Source organism: Opisthocomus hoazin, chromosome 1 (genome assembly GCF_030867145.1).
Source record: "Opisthocomus hoazin isolate bOpiHoa1 chromosome 1, bOpiHoa1.hap1, whole genome shotgun sequence".
NCBI lineage: Eukaryota > Metazoa > Chordata > Aves > Opisthocomiformes > Opisthocomidae > Opisthocomus > Opisthocomus hoazin.
The window spans coordinates 94095373-94114520 of NC_134414.1; the positions used below are offsets into that span (position 1 = coordinate 94095373).

At 39.4% G+C, this 19148-nt stretch overlaps 1 protein-coding gene and 1 non-coding gene across 2 annotated transcripts in view; both read left to right on the plus strand.

The window, feature by feature from the left end:
- POLA1 (DNA polymerase alpha 1, catalytic subunit) overlaps window positions 1-19148 on the plus strand; it is a 203200-nt gene that overhangs the window by 19655 nt on the left and 164397 nt on the right. Inside the window, exons 13-26 of the mRNA XM_075429909.1 lie at window positions 1517-1591; window positions 2855-2993; window positions 5086-5243; window positions 7851-7935; window positions 8692-8753; window positions 9497-9586; window positions 11198-11314; window positions 12179-12354; window positions 12729-12858; window positions 13198-13317; window positions 14467-14563; window positions 15097-15221; window positions 17129-17278; window positions 17506-17628. Coding sequence (XP_075286024.1) covers window positions 1517-1591; window positions 2855-2993; window positions 5086-5243; window positions 7851-7935; window positions 8692-8753; window positions 9497-9586; window positions 11198-11314; window positions 12179-12354; window positions 12729-12858; window positions 13198-13317; window positions 14467-14563; window positions 15097-15221; window positions 17129-17278; window positions 17506-17628 — 1647 coding nt within the window. The remainder of the gene's footprint in view (window positions 1-1516; window positions 1592-2854; window positions 2994-5085; window positions 5244-7850; window positions 7936-8691; window positions 8754-9496; window positions 9587-11197; window positions 11315-12178; window positions 12355-12728; window positions 12859-13197; window positions 13318-14466; window positions 14564-15096; window positions 15222-17128; window positions 17279-17505; window positions 17629-19148) is intronic.
- Window positions 14815-14945, plus strand: LOC142364370 (small Cajal body-specific RNA 24). The gene has a single exon (XR_012766264.1).

The window sequence follows — 19148 nt, forward strand, 5'->3', positions numbered from 1 at the left end:
CGACTGGCTTGGTGGACAATGGAAGAGCAGCGGCTGCTGTTGATCTTGACTTTTAAGTGAGGCTTTCAACACTGTCTACCATAGCATCCTCAAACTGATAAAGTATGGGCTAGGGAAGGGGACAGCGAGATGGACTGAAAGCCGTCTGCACTACTGGGTTCAGAGTGTTGTGATCAGTGGCCCAAAGTTCAGGTGGAGGCCAGTCCTCAGTGGCGTACCCCAGGGGTCAATACTGGGTCCAGTCCTGCTTAGTGTCTGTGTTAATGACTTGGACGATGGCACAGAGCGCACACTCAGCAAGTCTGCAGACAGTACGTAACCAGGAGGAGTGGCTGATACACCAGATGGGCGTGCTGCTGTTCAGAGTGACCTCACAGGCTGGAGATCTCATGATCTACAGAAATCTCATCGAGTTCAAAAAAGGGAAATAACAAGTCCTGCACCAAGACTGGACTAACCCCATGTACTCTAGGACCAACCAACTGGAAAGCATCTTTGCAGAAAGAGACCTGGTCATCCTGGTAGACACAAAGCTGGACAAGAGCCAACGATGTACCCTTGTGGCAAAGACGGCCATGGGTACCCTGGGCTGCATGAGGCAGAGCACTGCCAGCAGGTTCAAGGGAGGTGGTCCTTGCCACTTTACACAGCCCTGGTGAGACACGTGGAGTGCTGCGTTCCGCTGAGCTCCTCTGTATGAGAAAGGGAGCAAGAAAAGGAGCAAGTCCACCGCAAGACCACAAAGATAATTACAGGGCGTGGACCATCTGCCATGTGAGGAGAGGCTGAGAGAGCTCAGCGTAGAGAAGAGAAGGTTCGGGGTGAGCAATTGGTGTTCTGGTTGTGTATAAACATCTGAAGGGCAGGAGTAAAGATGACTCTGGTGCCCAGAGGAGGACAAGAGCAATAGGAACCATTTGAAACACATTAAATTTATCGGAACGTAAACCACTTTACTGTAAGGGAGGTCAAGCACTGGCACAGGTTGCCCAGAGAGGGTGTGGAGTCTTCATCCCTGGGGGATATTCAGAATCTGACTGTGGAGGGCCCTGAGCAACCCGCTGTAGTTGACCTAGCTCTGAGCAGGTGGCTGGACTAGACAGTCTCTGGAGATGCCTTTCCATCTCAGTCTTTTTGTGATTTTGTTGTGATCTGCAGTCACCAGTTCTCATTAGTATGTCTGAATGTATGTTCTGTGAATATACAGAACGTTTCTGAGTTTCCTTAGCTATTAAGCTTGGGTGGTTTTTGTTTTGTAACGGTTAGTATATTTGTAAGTCAATACTGTAGAAACTCTTCATGCTGAAAAAACCTAAAGAGATTAAGTACAGGTGATAAAACATTCTTACTATCTAGAGGTGGTTATAATAAGTTGCAAAATTGGTAATATATGATCAAGCCCATGATATTTGAGATGTATGCCTTGGCTGGCCTTTATTTCATTAGCTTTCTTATTGGATAGAATGAATATTCAGTTGGGAGATACTGAAAAAATAATACCTTCTGTTTTATATAGAAAGTGGAAAAATATTATGCTTTTGAGATCCCGGATGTTCCAGCAAAATCCGAATACTTAGAAGTCAAATATTCGGTGAGTATAGTTAATGTGATGAAAGACCACAACCTGCTTTATTACCTAATTAAGAATTCTACGATTTTACAAAAAAAAAATAAAAAAAAAAAATTGCAGGATTTGATCTTTAGTAGCTAGTGGCTGTACCTCAGTTGTGATGTGTAGTTAGTTGCTCATTGTCTTGTAATTAAAGAAAAAAGAGGCTAATACCTAAGCTTGTAGCTTGGCTGGTTATCAATTGTATGTTGGTTAGTCCTTAACAAAAACAGTTAATTGCCAGGTAACCTATAACATACTGATTTGTCAGCGTTAGCTCTATTTGTGTAAAGGAAGCATGAGGGGAAAAAATACTTCTAGAGCTACTGCATTTGTCTCACGTTCTCCCCCAGTTATAATTTGCTTATTGATTTACAGCAATCTGTATTCCCAATTATCCTGCTTTAATTTTTTTATCCCCTTGTCACTGAATCAACTAATCAGCCAAGCAAACCTTCAGCTGTACTGGATCAGGGCCTGAAGTACTGCAAGATGTTTTAAATTGCTTACTACCCTTAACTGTTTTGTTGAATCCATGTCCAGAATATTGCTGATCTCTCTGCTTATATGGCTCTTGCAAATAGCAACTGAGTGAGGAATACTTCTGTTGAAGAGCTGTAAAATTGAGCAGCAAAGATGGAAAAAAATTCCCATGAGAGTATCAGTAGCTGTTCTTCATTGGCAGAAATACTTGATTTGGTTTCAAATGTAAGAGACTTAGCAGTCTTGAACCTATTGGGTCAGTTGCTGAGATAATGCCTTTTTAAACTATTTTTTTAATACTAGTTCTAGGTGCAAAAGCAGCATCCCAAAGAGATACTAGCTGTCTCAAATTTTTCTTTAGTTGTGCTTTATCCAGTCTTCATATGACAGACAAGATTAAACCTGTAACTGTCTAACTAAGTTTGCAACATGAGTAGTTTCTGTATTAAAATGGTCGTTGAACATTGCTGTAGTCTTGGCTGATAATCTTATTTCTGTCGTACATCCAGTACGGATGAAGAATGTTTGCTTCAGTGCATTTTTACATTAGTGTCCTGATTTTGTTATGCACCTATCTAAGGCGAGTCAATAGTGTAATTTCTTCAATTACTGTAAGATGTTATGGGTTAAGGCTTTGCTTGTGGGGAATTACTGTCATTTTGGGTATCGTGTAGTTTTGTTAAGGTGCTGTCTGAATATAGTGTGTCAGCCTTGAAGACTTCTGTGGGGTGAAATGACTCACTGCTTTCTGTTACTTGTTAGGCTGAATGCCCTCGGCTTCCCCAAGATCTGAAAGGACAAACATTTTCACATGCATTTGGAACTAACACCTCTAGTCTGGAACTTCTGTTGATGAGTAGGAAGATCAAAGGACCATGCTGGCTGGAAATAAAAAACCCACGTATGGTGGTTTGCATGTGAAATACCTGGTTCCTGGAAAACACACATAATTATAGATCGAGGGAGGAGGGGAGAGGAAATTTAAATTGTACTGATAGATTATAATTTTGTAACTTAACCTTGCAATTTATCTGTATAATGTTCATTATCTAGTACAAATTGTAACTTATTTGTCCTTTTTTGAGTGAGAGTTCTATCTATACAAAGTTGCACACTGTACAGACGAGATTATAATTTTGAATGGCAGTGAGAAGGCACTGTGCCATGCCTAGCATCTACTCTTTCATGCATACCCTAGAGCCACATAAATTGGATTCCTAGAAATTTATTCCTCTTCCTTCTCTTGGTAACTTAAGATTCATGGTTTTTGTTTTTTCTGCAAATGTATCTTTTTAGTAACAAACCCCTGCTAGATGGCTTTTTTTTGTTTGTGAGTTAAGAGTTTTTTTCTGGCACTTAGAAAAGTTTGTGGTGTGGAGCTTTTTTAGTTTGAAATCCTTTCCGCCTCATGAGTGGCATGCACCACTTAAGCCAGAGTTAAACAGTAATCTAAGGGAGCTCTTTTTTCCTGCTCTCACATGTCTGTTACAGCCTTCAGGCTCCAGAGAGGTTCTGTGTCTTGATATCTAGAATTGCTCATTTCAAAACTGTGGCGTGTGCTCTGTGGAAAACTCTCTGTTAAGCTGGCTAGTTATGTTATGCAGATTTCTGTAGTTGTTGGATTTTGTGCCCCAAAGCTGGTTGGGTTGTTTGGTTGGTTTTGGGGTGTTCTGTTGGTTTGGAGAGGAGAGGGTGTATCTAGTTTATCAGAAGGTTCTTGCTTTCATGTGTAGTTTCCCTTCCACACTTCCCATAGCAAGTCTTAGGTACAAGAAGTCTACTTGGAAGGTTTAGAATAAGCAAGTCTGAAACCATCTGAACAGACTTCTGCGACTTCTTCAAAAACTGTTATTGCTATTTGTAATGAAGCTGTCTTTGCAGTTTTAGTATCAGTGCTAGATAGCATCGGAGCTTTACTAGAGCGGTGGTCTCCAAACTTGCTAAACTGCACACCTCTGTCAGTAAAAACTTGAGCTTGTACCCCCAATAAAGAGATACTTATTTATAAATTATATACACATACTACTGTAGTAGTATGTTATATACTACTGTAGTAATATATTATGTACATTATAAAATAAATATAGAAATTAAAGGATGAGGTATGTGAAATAAACACTTTTAAAAGTATTGATTTATTAATGTTACAAAAATATTTTCTTCCTATACCCCAATGGATTGTCTTATGCACTCTACTTTGGAGGCCACTGCTATGTAGAGCGCTCATTGAAGCTCTGGATGTTAAGATACTGGAGATCAAAGAAAAAAGGTGTTAAGCAATTGATTGCCTGTCTTCCTTTGGAGAGATCATCAGTGTTTTATAAATGAAGATATTTTAGTCAGTTACCTGTTTGCATTTAAAGCAAGGATAAGGAAAGTAGGTAAAATATGTGGGTTCTAGAGAGGGGTCAAATAATTTTGCAATGAGTAAGATAACTAGGTCTACCAACAGCTGTCTTCAAAAGTGGAATCAGTCAGAAATGTTTTTTGTTCTCATTCGATCAAAATTCTTTTGATTAGCACTCTGGCTGTCTTTTCTGTAGTGTTTGAGATATCTCTGAGTATTCTTTAATTTAACTTGTATTAATTTATTTTTTGTGAAGCCTTCTCACTTTGGACTGACTACAAGATTAGATGCTAAGAGGTGGTGTAGTGATTTAGATGGATTTATGCTCACTTGGCTTATACCGACTGGTCTCTGCTATGACTCTGTATAAAGCTGCTTGAAATATTTTTTTTGCATTACACATCTTCCTGATCTTGATACAAAGCTTCCCTCTCTTCTCTGGTGTTAAAGAGTCCCTGGTGCGATGAGACTTTTGACTGGGGAGTCAGGGCCCAGGGAGTTACCAGAAATGGGCAGGGTTAGTCTGGATCTTGGACTACCACACAAGGGCAGAACATTAAAAGACATACTCTGTGCAGCAGCACCATTAGAGAAACCTTACTTGTGGTTCCCAGAAAAATGAAGGTGGTTCGTGTTGTCTCCTCAGAGCCTTCAAATCAGTCAGTCAGCTGGTGTAAGGTGGAGGCTGTGGCCATGAAGCCTGGCTTGGTGAACGTGGTTAAAGATCTTCCTCCTCCTCCTCCTCTCGTGGTCATGTGCCTCAGCATGAAGATCACTCAGAACCCAAAGACTCACCAGAATGAGGTAAATAATGTGCTCTCTTTTTGGTTTTATTTTGTTCTTTGGCATATACTAAAAATTTTCTAAGGCTTGGAAGAATTTCACCTGATAAAACGTCTAAATATATTTACTGTTGAATAAACTTTCTGCGCTGCAGGCTTTTCAAAGAAATTTTTACTGGAGTCTTACCAGAATGAGAACTGTGGGCTCAGGGGCCTGTTTGGTGAGAATATTTACTGTGACAGCAGATCCTATGTATTTTTTCAAGCCTTCTGTTTTGCCTGTTGTCCGTAATAGTTATAAATGAAACTGTGCCAGAAACGCTGTTCATGGATTGTTGTTATTTTTTTGGTAGAGCTAATCATAGGTTCTAGGTAAAATGACGGGGTTTTTCTGCTGATAAAACTAATTTTGAAATACAATGAGAATTTGGTCTAAATCTTACAGCACCTACCATTCTGCTGTGAGATCTTTCCTTTTTTCAGAAAGGAGGAGGAGATGTAGGTGGCCTCTTTCAGTTGTGGACTGCAGACCGCAGCCTGTAGTTAGGCACATTTATCTGTTTTTTAACATGTGTCGCCCTAGCTTAGGAAGAGATTAGGATAGTTGTTTCCGGCTAACTGAATGCAAGGAAAATTGGGCTGGCAATTTTTTCAAGTAGAATTAGTACTTTTAGTGAAGTTAAAATTTTTTTTTTGGGGGGGGGGGGGATGTGTGACAAATTCCTGGTTTCTAGCCAACGTAATGAGACACACGCAAAGTACCAACAGGACTCTGTTTGCCAAGATGTTTCTAAAGCCTGTTTGCCTTGTCTTCTGTTGGGTTTTCCTGATCAGTGTCTGGGGAGCCAGGACATCCTAGTAGTAAACTAATAGCTTCTAAACGCTAAAACCTCTTGGCTTCTTGGCAGTCTTGACTGCTTGCTCAGGGGCAGCCTTTCTGGAGGCAAGGCTTCTCTGCATGTCCTGCCCTGCTCACATCTCCTCTGCGCTTCGAAGCGAATCCTTTAAATTGTGGGGCCTGTTCAGATTCAGAACAATATTTGATAAAAGCAGATTTTTGAAAAAGGAATTATTTTTCTTCTCAGATTTCTAAGATAATCATTTAGGAGTAGGTTCTGTGCTGTTTTCATGGAATCATAGAATAGTTTGGGGTGGAAGGGACCTTTAAAGGTCATCTAGTCCAGCCCTCCTGCAATGAGGCAGGGCCATCTTCAACCAGATAGATCAGGTTGCTCAGAGCCCTGTCCAACCTGACCTTCAGTGTTTCTGGGGGTGGGCCATTGACGATCTCTCTTGGCAACCTGTTCCAGTGTTTCACCACCCTCATAGTGAACAGTTTCTTCCTTGTATCTAGTCTGAATCTACCCTCTTTTAGTTTAAAACCATTATCCTTTGTCCTACCTCAATAGGCCTTGCTAAAAAGTTTGTCCCCATCCTTCTTATAAACCCCCTCGAAGTACTGGAAGGCCGTAATAAAGCTTTCCCAGAGCCTTCTCTTCTCCAGGCTGAACAGCCCCGACTCTCTCAGCCTTTCCTCATAGCAGAGGTGCTCCATCTGTCTGGTCATTTTTGTGGCCCTCCTCTGGACCCTCTCCAACAGGTCCGTGTCCTTCCGGTGCTGGGGGCTCCAGAGCTGGACGCGGGACTCCAGGCGGGGTCTCACCAGAGCAGAGCAGAGGGGCAGAATCACCTCACTCGCCCTGCTGGCCACGCTGCTTTTGATGCAGCCCGGGATTCGGTTGGCTTTCTGGGCTGTGAGCGCACATTGTTGGCTCATGTCCAGGTTTTCATCCACCAGTACAATCAAGTCCTTCTTGGCAGGGCTTCTCTCAATCCCTTCATCCCCTGGGCTGTACTGATAGTGGGGGTTGCCCTGACCCATGTGCAGGACCTGATGAGATTCACATGGCCCACTTCTTGAGCTTGTCCAAGTCCCTCTGGATGGCATCCCGCCCCTCAGGCATGTTGACCTCACCATTGAGCTTGGTGTCATCTGCAGACTTGCTGAGGGTGCGCTTGATTCTGCTGTCTGTCATCGATGAAGATACTAAACAGTACTGGTCCCAGCAGGGACCCCTGAGGGACACCACTTGTCACCTATCTCCATCTGGACATTGAGCCGTTGACCACTACCCTCTGGATGCGGCTGTCCAACCAATTCCTCATCCACTGAACAGTCCACCTATCAAATCCATATCTCTCCAATTGAGAGAGAAGGATGTTGTGGGGGACCGTGTCAAAGGCCTTGCAGAAGTCCGGGTAGATGACATCTGTAGCTCTTCTCTTGTTCACTGGTGTAGTCACTCCGTCATAGAAGGCCACTAGGTTGGTCAGGCAGGACTTGCCCTTGGTGAAGTTGTGTTGGCTGACTTGAATTGCCTCCCTGTCCTCCATATGCCTTAGCATAGCTTTTTTGGTACTTTTTTTTACTTGAGATCAGTTGATATGTTTTCTTCTTTTTAACTGTTTATAGTTGGAATTAATTTTAAAAAGATCTTTTGTAGAAATGAGAGAAAACAGATGAGGAAATTTTTTTTTTTTTTTTTTTTTAAAAAAAGGGATGGGAAGAAATGGGTATTGATAGTAGTCATATTTATGAAGTTGTGAGTTCTGTGTCTTCTTGGTGTAGATTGTGGCTGTTGCAGCTCTGATTCACCAGAAATTTCCTCTGGATAAGGCTCCACCTCAGCCTCCTTTTCAGACGCACTTCTGTGGTATGTACTTCGTACAATTTATGAGTAGAAAAATAATTGCTTGGGAGTTTTTCTTTTGTTGTGCTTTTTGATTGTGTTGTTTGTTTGTTTTTTTCACTTTATTCTGTCACTCCAGCAATAATGGCTTAGAATAGGTAAGTGACAAAGGCAGGCTTTTCTCCCTATTTTTAACATCACTGTTTACTGACTTTTTATTGAAGACTTTATTGAAAAAAATCGTAGTTTGAGATGTTGCAAAGTAACCCTGCTCTGTACAGTTTCCTATCATTTTTATTAGTTTTACTTCATCACATGTTCTCTTGGATTACCTCACCCATTAATTTAGAACATTTATTTAATGTCACGTACTTATTTTTAAGTTATTCTGAACAGAATTAAAAAAATAAATGTCACATGTATTTACAAACAAGTTTTCATAGGAAAAAAATCTCGCAGCAGTGTCATTATAGTAAGATCAGCTAAACCTTGAGATTCAGACCGACTGGAAGAGATGAAGAGTGTTGAATGCTTGTGAGAGGAAGTTCAGAAGATGTGGACTGTAGTTTTAATCTCCAATGATAACCTCAAATGTGACTGATTAAGATAACTGAGTCATTAGCAAAGTATTTAACAACTTTAAAGACAGGTATTCACATAAGGGTAGCTTTTTAGAACTAGAGGGTAGTTTTCCTTAGCTTCCTATGTTGTGGGTAGATGCTTATGAGGCAGGTACAATTAAGAATTTGTATGTAAGAGCAAATATAATTTTTTTTGCAGTTGTTTCCAAACCGAACGATTGCATTTTTCCTTATGACTTCAAAGAAGCTATTAAAAAGAAGGTAATTTCATTTTGTTAGCCTAATCGCAGTACCTTTTGAAATACGAACTTCGTGTTGCTTTGGGTAGGTTGTGCAAGAGAAATATTCAAAAGAATGGTGGCATTATTTCATTAGTTTTCCACTCTGTAAACCTAAATCCAGGTATTTATTCTGTGTTGCTTGTAAAAACAGAGGTGTGTGCTTTGTGTGGTTCACTACTGCTGCTAGTTGCGCTTAGAAACTAGACGGAGTGTTACTGAGAGAGTTGGAAAGATTTTGCAAAGAGGCTAAAATTGTGATCCATTCTCATTATACCTGACTATGTACTCATAGTAAACTGGGAGAATTTGTTTCTTCTTTTCTTGGAGAGTAAAGTCTGTCAAAATTTAGAAGATGCCCTTTCTAAAGGGCACTGGGAGAGCTGACAGAATAATAAAGTAACCTATTTTTGTTTTCCCTCTGTTTCTGTGTGATCTTAAGCCCATGAGTGAAGGATGCACATGGAGCATTTTCCTGGTGTGCTTGATTCTTAGGAGGCTCTTAAAATATCACTAGACACCTGCATACAAAAGCAAAATGGATAAAAGCCTCTGAGAAAAGCTTTCTATGTCTATGGGAGTGAGAACAAAAAGCCTTGAATTACAGAAGGAAAGGGAGAACTCTGTGGTGTGTTATTATTGTCGCGTAACTAGTAGGGGAGAGGAGATGTTTCCATTTTAAACTTATTGGGTCACTGAAATCAGGTGCTCTCTTGCTCCTTTTAGAATGCTAAAATAGAAATTGCTGCAACAGAGAGAACACTGCTGGGATTTTTCCTTGCAAAGATTCACAAAATTGACCCAGATGTTGTTGTGGTGAGTAGTTCTGAGACTTTGAGAGTTAAATTAAAGCATATTGTCAGTTGGTCAGCTTTGTTCTTTTTCTTTTGTCCCCTTACAGGTTTTTTAATGTTTATCTTAGATTGCCTTACGAATTGAATTTGCATATAAGACATCAGGTATACTTTGATACGAAGGTGATACAGAATTTTGCCTGACAGCATTTTATACATCCTATTATTTCCCATAATATCTGAAATAGGCAGGATTTCCACAGTATGTGAAACAAGTATTTTTTTTGCTTTACTCAGAAAGACAAAAGACAACAAAAAAACCCTTGTGACTTTCTAGAAAAATGTGAACTCTTGGTACACTTAAGAGTCTGTTTCAGTTCAGGTGCTTCTGTAATTTCTGTCACCATTTAGATTGTGTTTATGCTGTAAATCAAAATAACCTATACAAATCCACAGGATCTGGGCAAAGTTTTGTAATAAGCATTCTTGTGTTTTCTGCTCTACTGGCAGCTGAGGACTTATTATAATTACTCTCCTTTTGTTTGTTATATTAATTAATGTACAGTCCTGACTTTCATTTAATGAAATTTTGAAGAGAATTTGAAGTTGGTTATAAATCTGATGTTGGTTATATACAACTTGTTATTCTTATGTAGGTAAATACAAGTAATTAAGTGGTGGGAATAGGATGAAATGAGCAGCCAGATTCCTGATGTTTTCAACTCACTGGCTGGTATCCGGTATTTGCCCTATGAGCTGAGCTGCCTGGTGATTGTGGGAAGGAATCAGGGGAAACACTGCAGCCAATTGTTTTAAACTGAAGTTGCCAGTAGTACGAGTGTGTGAGCTCTGATCGTAAAACCAGTAGAGCTGTGTTAGTGCAGTTTAAGTTGCACCTGGTTTAATTAGTGCTGCTGAAAATCAAGTTATATCAGTATAGGTAGGACCCCTCCACTACGGCTGTAATGCTGCCGGTGGTTTTAAGGAGCTTCTCCTGGTAGCTCAGTATGGCACTACACGGATGTGTCTGATGTGGTGAACCTGCAGCTCATGGTGGGTGGCTGGTCCGCACAGACTCATGTTCATCAGGGCAGCATTTTGCTTTCAGCTGAGGTTTCAGACCAGTGTCACCAATGTCCTTAGCATTGTTTACGCTTAGAAAATATTGCTGGAGTGTAAATATTGGTTGCAAGTCTTCTTGTTGCCATTTAACAGCTATGCCTATTGTAGTATCAAAGGAAAAAAATTACATTATTTTGATGTCAATATTAAGACATTCATGGGTAGAGAGAAAAGGAATTACTCATTGTTAAGTTTAAATGCTGTATAAAGAATCTTTTTTTCTATAAAGCTTTAAATCCTAATCTCTGGTATCAAAGCATTAAGCTGAATCGTGTGTGCTATGAGCCAGTTACAGAGCTGATTTTGGTATTCTGCTGAACAGCATTGTTAGTGTTAAGACTAATGAGTACTGTTGATGAACGTTCTCTTAGAAAGTGCTTTCTATGAGAGAGGTAATGCCATCAATTAGATGGAAAAAACCACAAAGGGCAAAGGAATACCGAGTGTGTGAAAGTAAGTCTTGCAATTTGCATTTGTTGTAACCCTTTTTTGTTGTTTTTTCTGCTGCAAGGGTCATAATATTTATGGATTTGATCTGGAAGTGCTGCTTCAAAGAATTAATGTGTGCAAAGTCCCTCACTGGTCCAAGATAGGTCGACTGAGGAGGTCCAATATGCCAAAGCTTGGGGTAATAAGATTGCTCAGGTCTTTTAAGCCCCTTTATACTGCATGTGATTAAAAATGAATTAATTTTGCTGAGGAATTGTAAATGTGACACTGATGTATTTTGACTGTTGGTCACGCTGAATTTCATGTATCCCAGATCAGAAGTGATGAGTGTTTGTATGACTTTTATTACAGTAATAAGCTAAACTAATTTTCAAGTTAGGCTAATTTAGTTTACCATCATCTAGTTGAGATATGTAATGACAGATTAATTGCAATAGTCTTTACTGTAACAGTCTTTGTCTGCTATAACTGTAAAATGAGAAAATGTGATTTGGATTGATTGGTGAATCATCCCATGGAGAGCTGCTAAGCTAATAATTCTGTAGTTCTCAGTACATATTTGGTCAGAGGACAATGTCTGAGGCTTGGAGTACTGGAGTGCTGAACACGGCTGTGTTCTTGCCCATTCCTGTCCTTCCTAGAGGCAAAGATGAGTATTTGTGTGTGGTTTGTTCTGTGACTTTTTCATCCTGCTGTTAGTACAAAAAATATCCTTGGAGGAAACAGAAAATCCACACCCATATTCTTGTTGAGACTATTCTAATTATTAAAGAAAAAAAATGCATGACAGTTTAAGAATTAATATCTAACTAGTAATGAGTTGAGTATCTACTACTTGCTATCGACATATATTGAAAGATACCATGGATTCCTGTAGGGCATAATTATAAAGCTGGAGTATTAGTGGTATTTAGTAGAGTATTTATTAGAGTATTTAGTGACCAGCTGAGTCCTATAAGCATATATTTTGGATAAAAGTCTTTATTAATGCTTGTATTTGTTTTTTGTTTGGGTTTTTCTCTTCTTGTGTGATATGGTTAAGGGTCGAGGAGGGTTTGCTGAGAGGAATGCTGCCTGCGGTCGAATGATCTGTGATGTAGAAATTTCTGCTAAAGAATTAATTCGTTGCAAAAGTTACCATTTGTCTGAACTGGTCCGCCAGATTTTGAAAACAGAGAGGATAACAATTCTACCAGAAGAAATTCGAAATATGTACAGGTATGTTGCTGATTCGTGTTTTTAATCCTTCACTGGAAAGCAGAGGAGATGGTTTCCTGCTATACAACTTCATGCTTGCTTATTTGATTTGTCATGGAGATGCTGACTTAGCACGTTGTGGGTGTGGTGGCTTATTATGTCCCAAGCAAATTGATTTGTGAGAGCGTTGGTTTGGATACACTAAAAGGACAGGCAGGCTTGAGTTTTGGGGGTTTTTTTGTGTTTTTTTTTTTCCCAATTAAAAGAGCTTGCTATATAATTCAGCACTGGTGTGCTACAGATAACGGTGTGTTCCATACAGCATATAGGTCTAAACTACTACAGAGTGCAAAGGAGGGTTATTTTACTTTACTAGACCATCCTTCTCTTCCCAGTGATTCTCCTCACTTAATGGTCATGCTGGAAAACACCTGGACAGATGCCAAGTTCATTCTCCAGATCATGTGTGAGCTGAATGTTCTGCCACTGGCTCTTCAAATAACAAACATCTCTGGGAATGTCATGGTACATTTTCATTACTTTCCACCCCCTCCATTGTCCCACAAAAACAGTTCCATGTTTTCTGTGTTTCATTTGCTAGTTTTAATTTGTGAACACTAGTAGAGAATACATGCTGCTGTAAATTTTTTGCTGTGACGAGTGTGAGAGTTCAATGATCTAGTCAAGTGGTAATGTAAAACTTCCATATAAATATCACATTTGTTTTGCACATGGTGATGATACAGAATAATCGTAATGCTAGGTGAACTTACAGATAGTTGAAGGACACTGCTTAGACTGTTGTTGTATGTCAGCGTTTTCTATGCTTTGCTTTGAATTCTTTTTTTGCCCCTCTCTCTATAGTCAAGGACAATGATGGGAGGACGATCTGAACGCAATGAGTTCTTGCTGCTCCATGCATTTCATGAAAAAGACTACATAGTGCCAGACAAACAAGTGTGTAAAAAGCCTACTCAGAAGCTGGTGGGTCCAGTTTTTCACTTTCCAAGAATTTTTATTAAAAAGAAAAAAACATTCTTCTATCTTTTGCGTATTAGTGTTTTGTGAGAGCATGGAAAACCTAAATGTATGTTAGGTGTAACATATAACTTAGTGTTACATCTTAGGCTTAATTCAAAATTTTATTTTTTGTTGAGTTGGTAACAGAGAAATATATGGTTTAAAGGGACATTGTAACACCTTTTCCATTGTATCACAGGTCTGTGTAAACTCAGTTGCTCTTTTAGTTTAAAATTGAAATAAGCGAAGTACTTGGCTGCGTAGTGAAACAGTAAAGAAGAAAATAGTCTGTGTTGCTTAATGATGCACATTTGTCCTACAGTTATTTTGTTGATGAACAGTATTTCAAGTATATTTTGTAAGGTGGGTGATTTGAGAATGTGGGTAAAATATCCAAGGATATTAAAAAAAAGAAAAAAATCCTTTGGATAGTACCAGTGTAAATATTACTTACAGAAACATCTATATGTTTGTTAGTAAACAAATTAAATTTTGAGAATGTGTTTGTATTTCACTATGTTCTGCTTTTTAGTTTTACTTTTAAATAAGTTCAACAGCAAATTCCAAAGCAAGCAGTTCTGTTGATTGTATTGTTGCATCAAAGCAGTGCCAGAATTGTAAATGATTCGGAATAGCATTGAACTACTGGGAGAAAAATTCTTACTACAACAAAAAAAATAGCAGAATACTCTTTAGGTCACTAATAGTGGTTTTATTTGTTTTATTAGAGCCCAGCCATTGTATGTCCAAAAACTACATTTTAATTGGGCAATAATACTACTTCTGGGTCATGAGTTGATTTTTTTCCCAGTGTTGACTTTTACGGCCAGCCAGAAAATGCATACTAGTGCTGTGTTGAATGATGACAATTCCTTAAGGTCTTCGTAATCTCTTGTTAGCAGGTTGTTCCTATAAGAGTTGGTGTGAATGCTGTTTTGACATGTAGAGTGCTTTAATGAGGATCACGATGAAAACACCGTGTTCTGCGTGTATTTTAAAAGGAACTCTATGCACTGGCTCCCAGTTTCATATTTGATTTGCCAAAAATAACTCCTCCAACAGCATAGAAATCTTGGAGAGTAGATAATGACTTTTTTTAAATACCAAATGTAGGTGGATGAAGATGAAGATTTTGAAGATCAGAATAAATCAAAGATAGGGAAAAAGAAAGCAGCATATACTGGGGGATTAGTCTTGGATCCCAAAGTCGGTAAGATGTGGTGATTTTCTTTCTTCTATGAAGTTAGAGGCAGGTAGGTTACATTAATGCAGAGGTGGCAGTGGGCAGTCTGTGTGGGAATTTGTTGTGGTGATTTGGTGTGTGGGGCTTGTTGCATGCAAGAAAATTCGCAGCATTGATTGTGGAATAACTTATTCTTGGGACTTTTTTTCTTAGCTTTTTGTGAGAAGATTGTGGTCTTGTGAGAAATTAGAACTGTATATTTGTGTATAACTTTATAATGGACACGTAAGTTTTCTTTCAGTTTCTCCTCTATGTGGGGAAAACTGTACAAGTGTCCTATAGTAACACAGAAGCTATCTGTTCAACTCTGGTGAGTTAATGGGGTTGGATCGTTCCACTTCTGACAGCTTTCTGTGATGGGTAGTGGTGCATCTCAACAGCTACTTTAAGGGAACCATGGTACAATGTATTACTGTCACTTAAATAATTTAATTGTGGAGTTGGATGAAGTCCTTAGGGAGAATGAGTAATTATGACTTTTGTTTTAAACTCTGTTTTAGGTTTTTATGACAAGTTTGTTTTGCTTCTCGACTTCAACAGCTTGTACCCATCGATTATCCAGGAGTTTAACATCTGCTTTACCACAGTGCAGCGACTGTCATCAGAAGCACAGAAAAGGGCAGAGGTTTGTGTGCTTAGACTTGTGACTTAAGTTACACTGTCTCAACTTCAGTGTGTTTTCTGTGAATCACTTTTCTAAGAAAGTGTTCTTTTTCACTGTTTTATGGGGTTTTTTTCCCCCCCTCTCACACTTAAAAAAAGTGATGCTTGTTTACGGATGCATCGTAGTAAGTTTTGCTTTGGGACTTTTTGAGTACTATGTGTTTGTCATTTTCCTTTCAGTAATACTCTTCTAGAATCTTGGTAAGCTCTCTCCTAAATAAAATCTTGGTATCCTCGTGAAACAAGACTTTTAGTGAGGCTCTCTTGTCTCTTTTTAGCCAGAGATCCTCCTAGCAATTTCTGAGCCCCTTGACCAATTTCATCCGAACTTGGTAGAGGCTTCCTAAAGTTAAGTTGCCACAGAATTCATGCAAACATACCTGAATGGGGGAGGCACAAGTCTCATGCTTTTGCCTGGGGGAAGAACGCAATATGAGCTCAACCCTTATTAGACATCAGGAAAACTATGTCTGTGTCAGGGAGTGATACTGTGACTATGTCAGCTGTGGGACCAGCTTCACAGAAATTCATGCTGTTTAATACAGCATTAAACTGTATTAACCACAACTGAAAAGCCTCCTGAAGGCGTAGTTCCACGTACTGTTTTCTTAGCAGCTGTGTTGGCCATGGCTTGTCTGTGGCTGCTTATTCTCATTTCCTCAGCTGTGCTGGCACAGTTGTTCGTGGAGCTGTGCTATAAACTTGAAGCAGTGAGCTGGTCAGTTCTAAAGGTTAAAGCTGAGGCTTTTAGTTTTAACTGGGATCGGCTTTCAGATGGGGATTAGTGTGTAACTACTTATGCACGATTAGTCCCATAACAATTAAAATATGAGTACCATAGCAGAAATGAGGAAAAAATTATGTGGAATTCTGTCAGTGAGTTCCTCCAAACTCTCTATGGATTTACCCCGCTTTCTTAAGCGTGCCTCAAACTGAAGCAGTTCATTTTGATTGCTAGCACGGTATGATATTTAGTCAGATTTTGGTATCATTTCTTGTTATGGTTCTTCCCAGACTGCTCTACTGGACTTGTCAGCCTCATAGTGTCTCTGTTGCCCTTTCTTTGTGTATTTCTATCTCTTTCATTGTGCTTGAAATTTCTCTCCATTTTTGCTGAGCAACCATTTCTTTGGTTATGCTATCAAGAAGAATGTGTGCTTTCTGTTAGGTGGTTGTTTTGCTGTAATCAAGAGTTGCTTGGGGTGGAGTTTTCATTCTGTTGTTACTGTAGATTTCTCTTTTGTCAGTTATCTTATTCAAAGGATCAGTTCCACAGAGCATGTGCTCCATTTTACAGTTCTGAACACCAAAAATACTTACATGATAATAAAAAAAGGATGGATTTTTTCAGCATGGAAAGAATTGCTTGTGTGTGTGCTTTTCTTTATATTTTTACATCTGTCTATATATACCTAAGAGTGAGAGTGTGTCTTTTATTTATCTGGGTTTATTTTTTTAATATATATAAAATAGATATATACATTATATATATAATATATATAATGTGTATTTTATGTATAATATATTTTATTATATTATAATATATATTTTATATATATAAAATACACGTGTTTTTAAAAAAAAATCTTCCAGCTACTGGACCATGTCTCTCTTGGGTTTCTCCTAGACAGAGACAGGCTTAGTCCCTGTCCCCCAGCAGGGACTAAGTAATATAGTAAAATACCGCAAAAAGCATCTCGTGCTCCTTGTTCCACACTGTACTTTGGGTGCTTTGCAGGAGTAAATACAAGCTGTGTGGGTTTTTTTGGTTCCGTTCCCCCCCCCCCCCCCCCCCCCAGCTTTTCACTTACCACATTAAAATCTAATCTTCAAGCAAAAAAATGATAAGTGGTGGTGATCATTTGACAGGTTGAAGAAGAGGAAGAAATTCCAGAGCTTCCGGACCCTTCTCTGGAGATGGGAGTTTTGCCTAAAGAAATCAGGAAACTGGTGGAGAGAAGGCGTCAAGTTAAGCAGTTAATGAAACAGCCAGATCTAAATCCTGACCTTTATTTACAGGTGTGTTTTACAGAACTCCTTTGATTTTCTCCCCACTCCCCTTAAGTGCCCTGATCAGCCTTGCAGAATAGGGATGATTAGTAGCGAGCAGTGATTGTAATGTGCTTTACTTGTAGCCCATCATTGCTGCAGACTGTATAAAAAGCTGTGAATGTAATTGTGAACAATAAGTTCTGTTCTCCGTTGGCTATGGTTGTATCATTTTTGCTGGTTATGTTTCTTTTCAGTATGATATCAGGCAGAAAGCTTTGAAACTCACCGCTAACAGTATGTATGGCTGCCTGGGATTTTCCTACAGCAGATTCTACGCCAAGCCTTTGGCTGCTTTGGTGACACATAAAGGGAGAGAGGTAAGTCCTTAAACAGGTTATACACACATATGAAAGGGGTGAATTTAAGCCACCTAGTTTTTCACTGAGTAGGAGAATGGTCTTGGTTTTGAACCTGCTCTTGGTTTCAGAACTGTAGTTTTTATGTTTCCTGTCCTGCAGAAGTTGGAAAAAAAAATGACACTGGTGTCTAGCAAAGAATCAGATAAATGACTCGGAAAGTACTACAAGTTAAAGCTGTAGCTAGAGCCTTATTTTGAATCAAACTGCTTAGTTTCAAGGGGCCAGATTATGGTGACAAAAAAATCAAGGCAGTTTTCACATTTTCCACAAATCTGCAGTTCTGCTTGATGGGTTAGTCTTTGATTCAGTGGTGTGCCTCAGCTTTGGATGAGCTTGTCTTTGGCCAGTCTGTCCTGTGCCTTGGTACACTGAGTTCTCGAAACCCTGAAGTTTGTGACAGGGCTAATGAATCACACAGTGACAATGGATTATGTATCAGGGCCTTATTTTCAGAAAGTGTTCCTTAAAATGAAGCTTTACATTAGCCTCAAGAGGCCAGATTTTATTTCAAGAGTTGCTCTTAATTTTATAGGCTTAACTACCCTTGCTGCTGATTAGGATGGCAGCTGAAAGCAGACCACAACAGTTTGGTCCCAGTGGGAAAAATAATTGTTAAAGATCCAAAATGTACCACTGGTACAGTGTTTTAAAACACATTTTTTTTCACATTGCTTCAGCTTAGTTCTTTGTAGCAGAGAATACCAAGCAGGAATCTGCAAAGGTGCCAGGATGGCTGGTCAGCCTTTTAGTTGAGCAAGGAGATGGATGAGTTCATATCTGTGTTTAGAGGCGCGTACTCCCTGTGACGTGAGGGCACAGCTCTTCTTGGTGTGGACTACCCAGTGCATTGCAGGTCCGTTTACAACCCCCAGCTGATGTGCACAGAGGCATTTTGTTTCTGGTAACACATCTTTTTTCAAAAGTCTTCCCATCTAAACAGTTCTCTAGAGATAATCCCACATTTGCTGTCCTCCCAACTGATGTAACCAGTATGTTTAACTTCACACACATGTCCAACTAGGAAATAATTTCCAGGTTTGATAACTGTAAATGCGCTGTGCATCCATGTGAACTCAGAAGTTGATGTTTCCTTTAAGGAAGTGGTATCTTTGTTGTAAGATTCTGATGTATTTATCTACAAGGTTGGCATGAAAAGCAGCTGAGTATCATAGCTTTATATTTTCTAGCAGTATTTTACAAGTCATGAATTTGACTTTGTTTTCTTGACAATTTCCATTAGTCATGTGGAACACCTGTCACAAATTGGGTATTGTATGTATACTTGAGCTTTCAGCCTCTGTTGAAGGGGGAAAATACTGCTTGTTTGCACATACAGTTTATTTTCAATTGTCTTGTGACTTGCCGGTTATGAGATAATGGTGCATGAAATTCTGGTGTTCGTGCGTAATGTTCCAAAGTGATGGTAGAATGGGAAAAACCTATGTAGGTGGTGCAGGATGTGCTAGGGAGCACTTTGA